Genomic DNA, 296 nt, shown 5'->3' on the forward strand with positions numbered 1-296 from the left:
AGCGGCATCTGGTGTACGCCTATCTCCCATGGGTATTCAGCAGCAGGAGGAGAAGATAAAGAAAGAAGAAGAAAACGAAATATATTTGTTTCTCGGCTGTATATACACAAATCCCTAATAAAATAAGATAAAGTAGAATGAAAAATAAATACATTTTCTATCTTTTTTCCCTTTATTTCTCCCCCTAGTTTTATATTTCTCTTTAATAATATTATATCTCTTTTAGGCATACTGCTGCTGCTGCTGCTGCTGCTGCTGCTGCTGCTGCTGCTGCTGCTGCTGCTGCTGCTGCTGCT

General features: G+C 39.2%; 1 protein-coding gene across 1 annotated transcript in view; it reads right to left on the reverse strand.

Moving 5' to 3' along the window:
• Positions 1-30, reverse strand: part of EMH_0093820 (uncharacterized protein) — a gene marked incomplete at both ends in the record, with an annotated part of 776 nt that extends 746 nt beyond the window's left edge. Inside the window, one exon of the mRNA XM_013502027.1 lies at positions 1-30. Coding sequence (XP_013357481.1) covers positions 1-30 — 30 coding nt within the window.
• Positions 31-296: the final 266 nt, after the last annotated feature.

The sequence above is a fragment of the Eimeria mitis genome, genomic scaffold (genome assembly GCF_000499745.2).
Source record: "Eimeria mitis Houghton genomic scaffold, Emh_scaff8118, whole genome shotgun sequence".
Lineage (NCBI taxonomy): Eukaryota > Apicomplexa > Conoidasida > Eucoccidiorida > Eimeriidae > Eimeria > Eimeria mitis.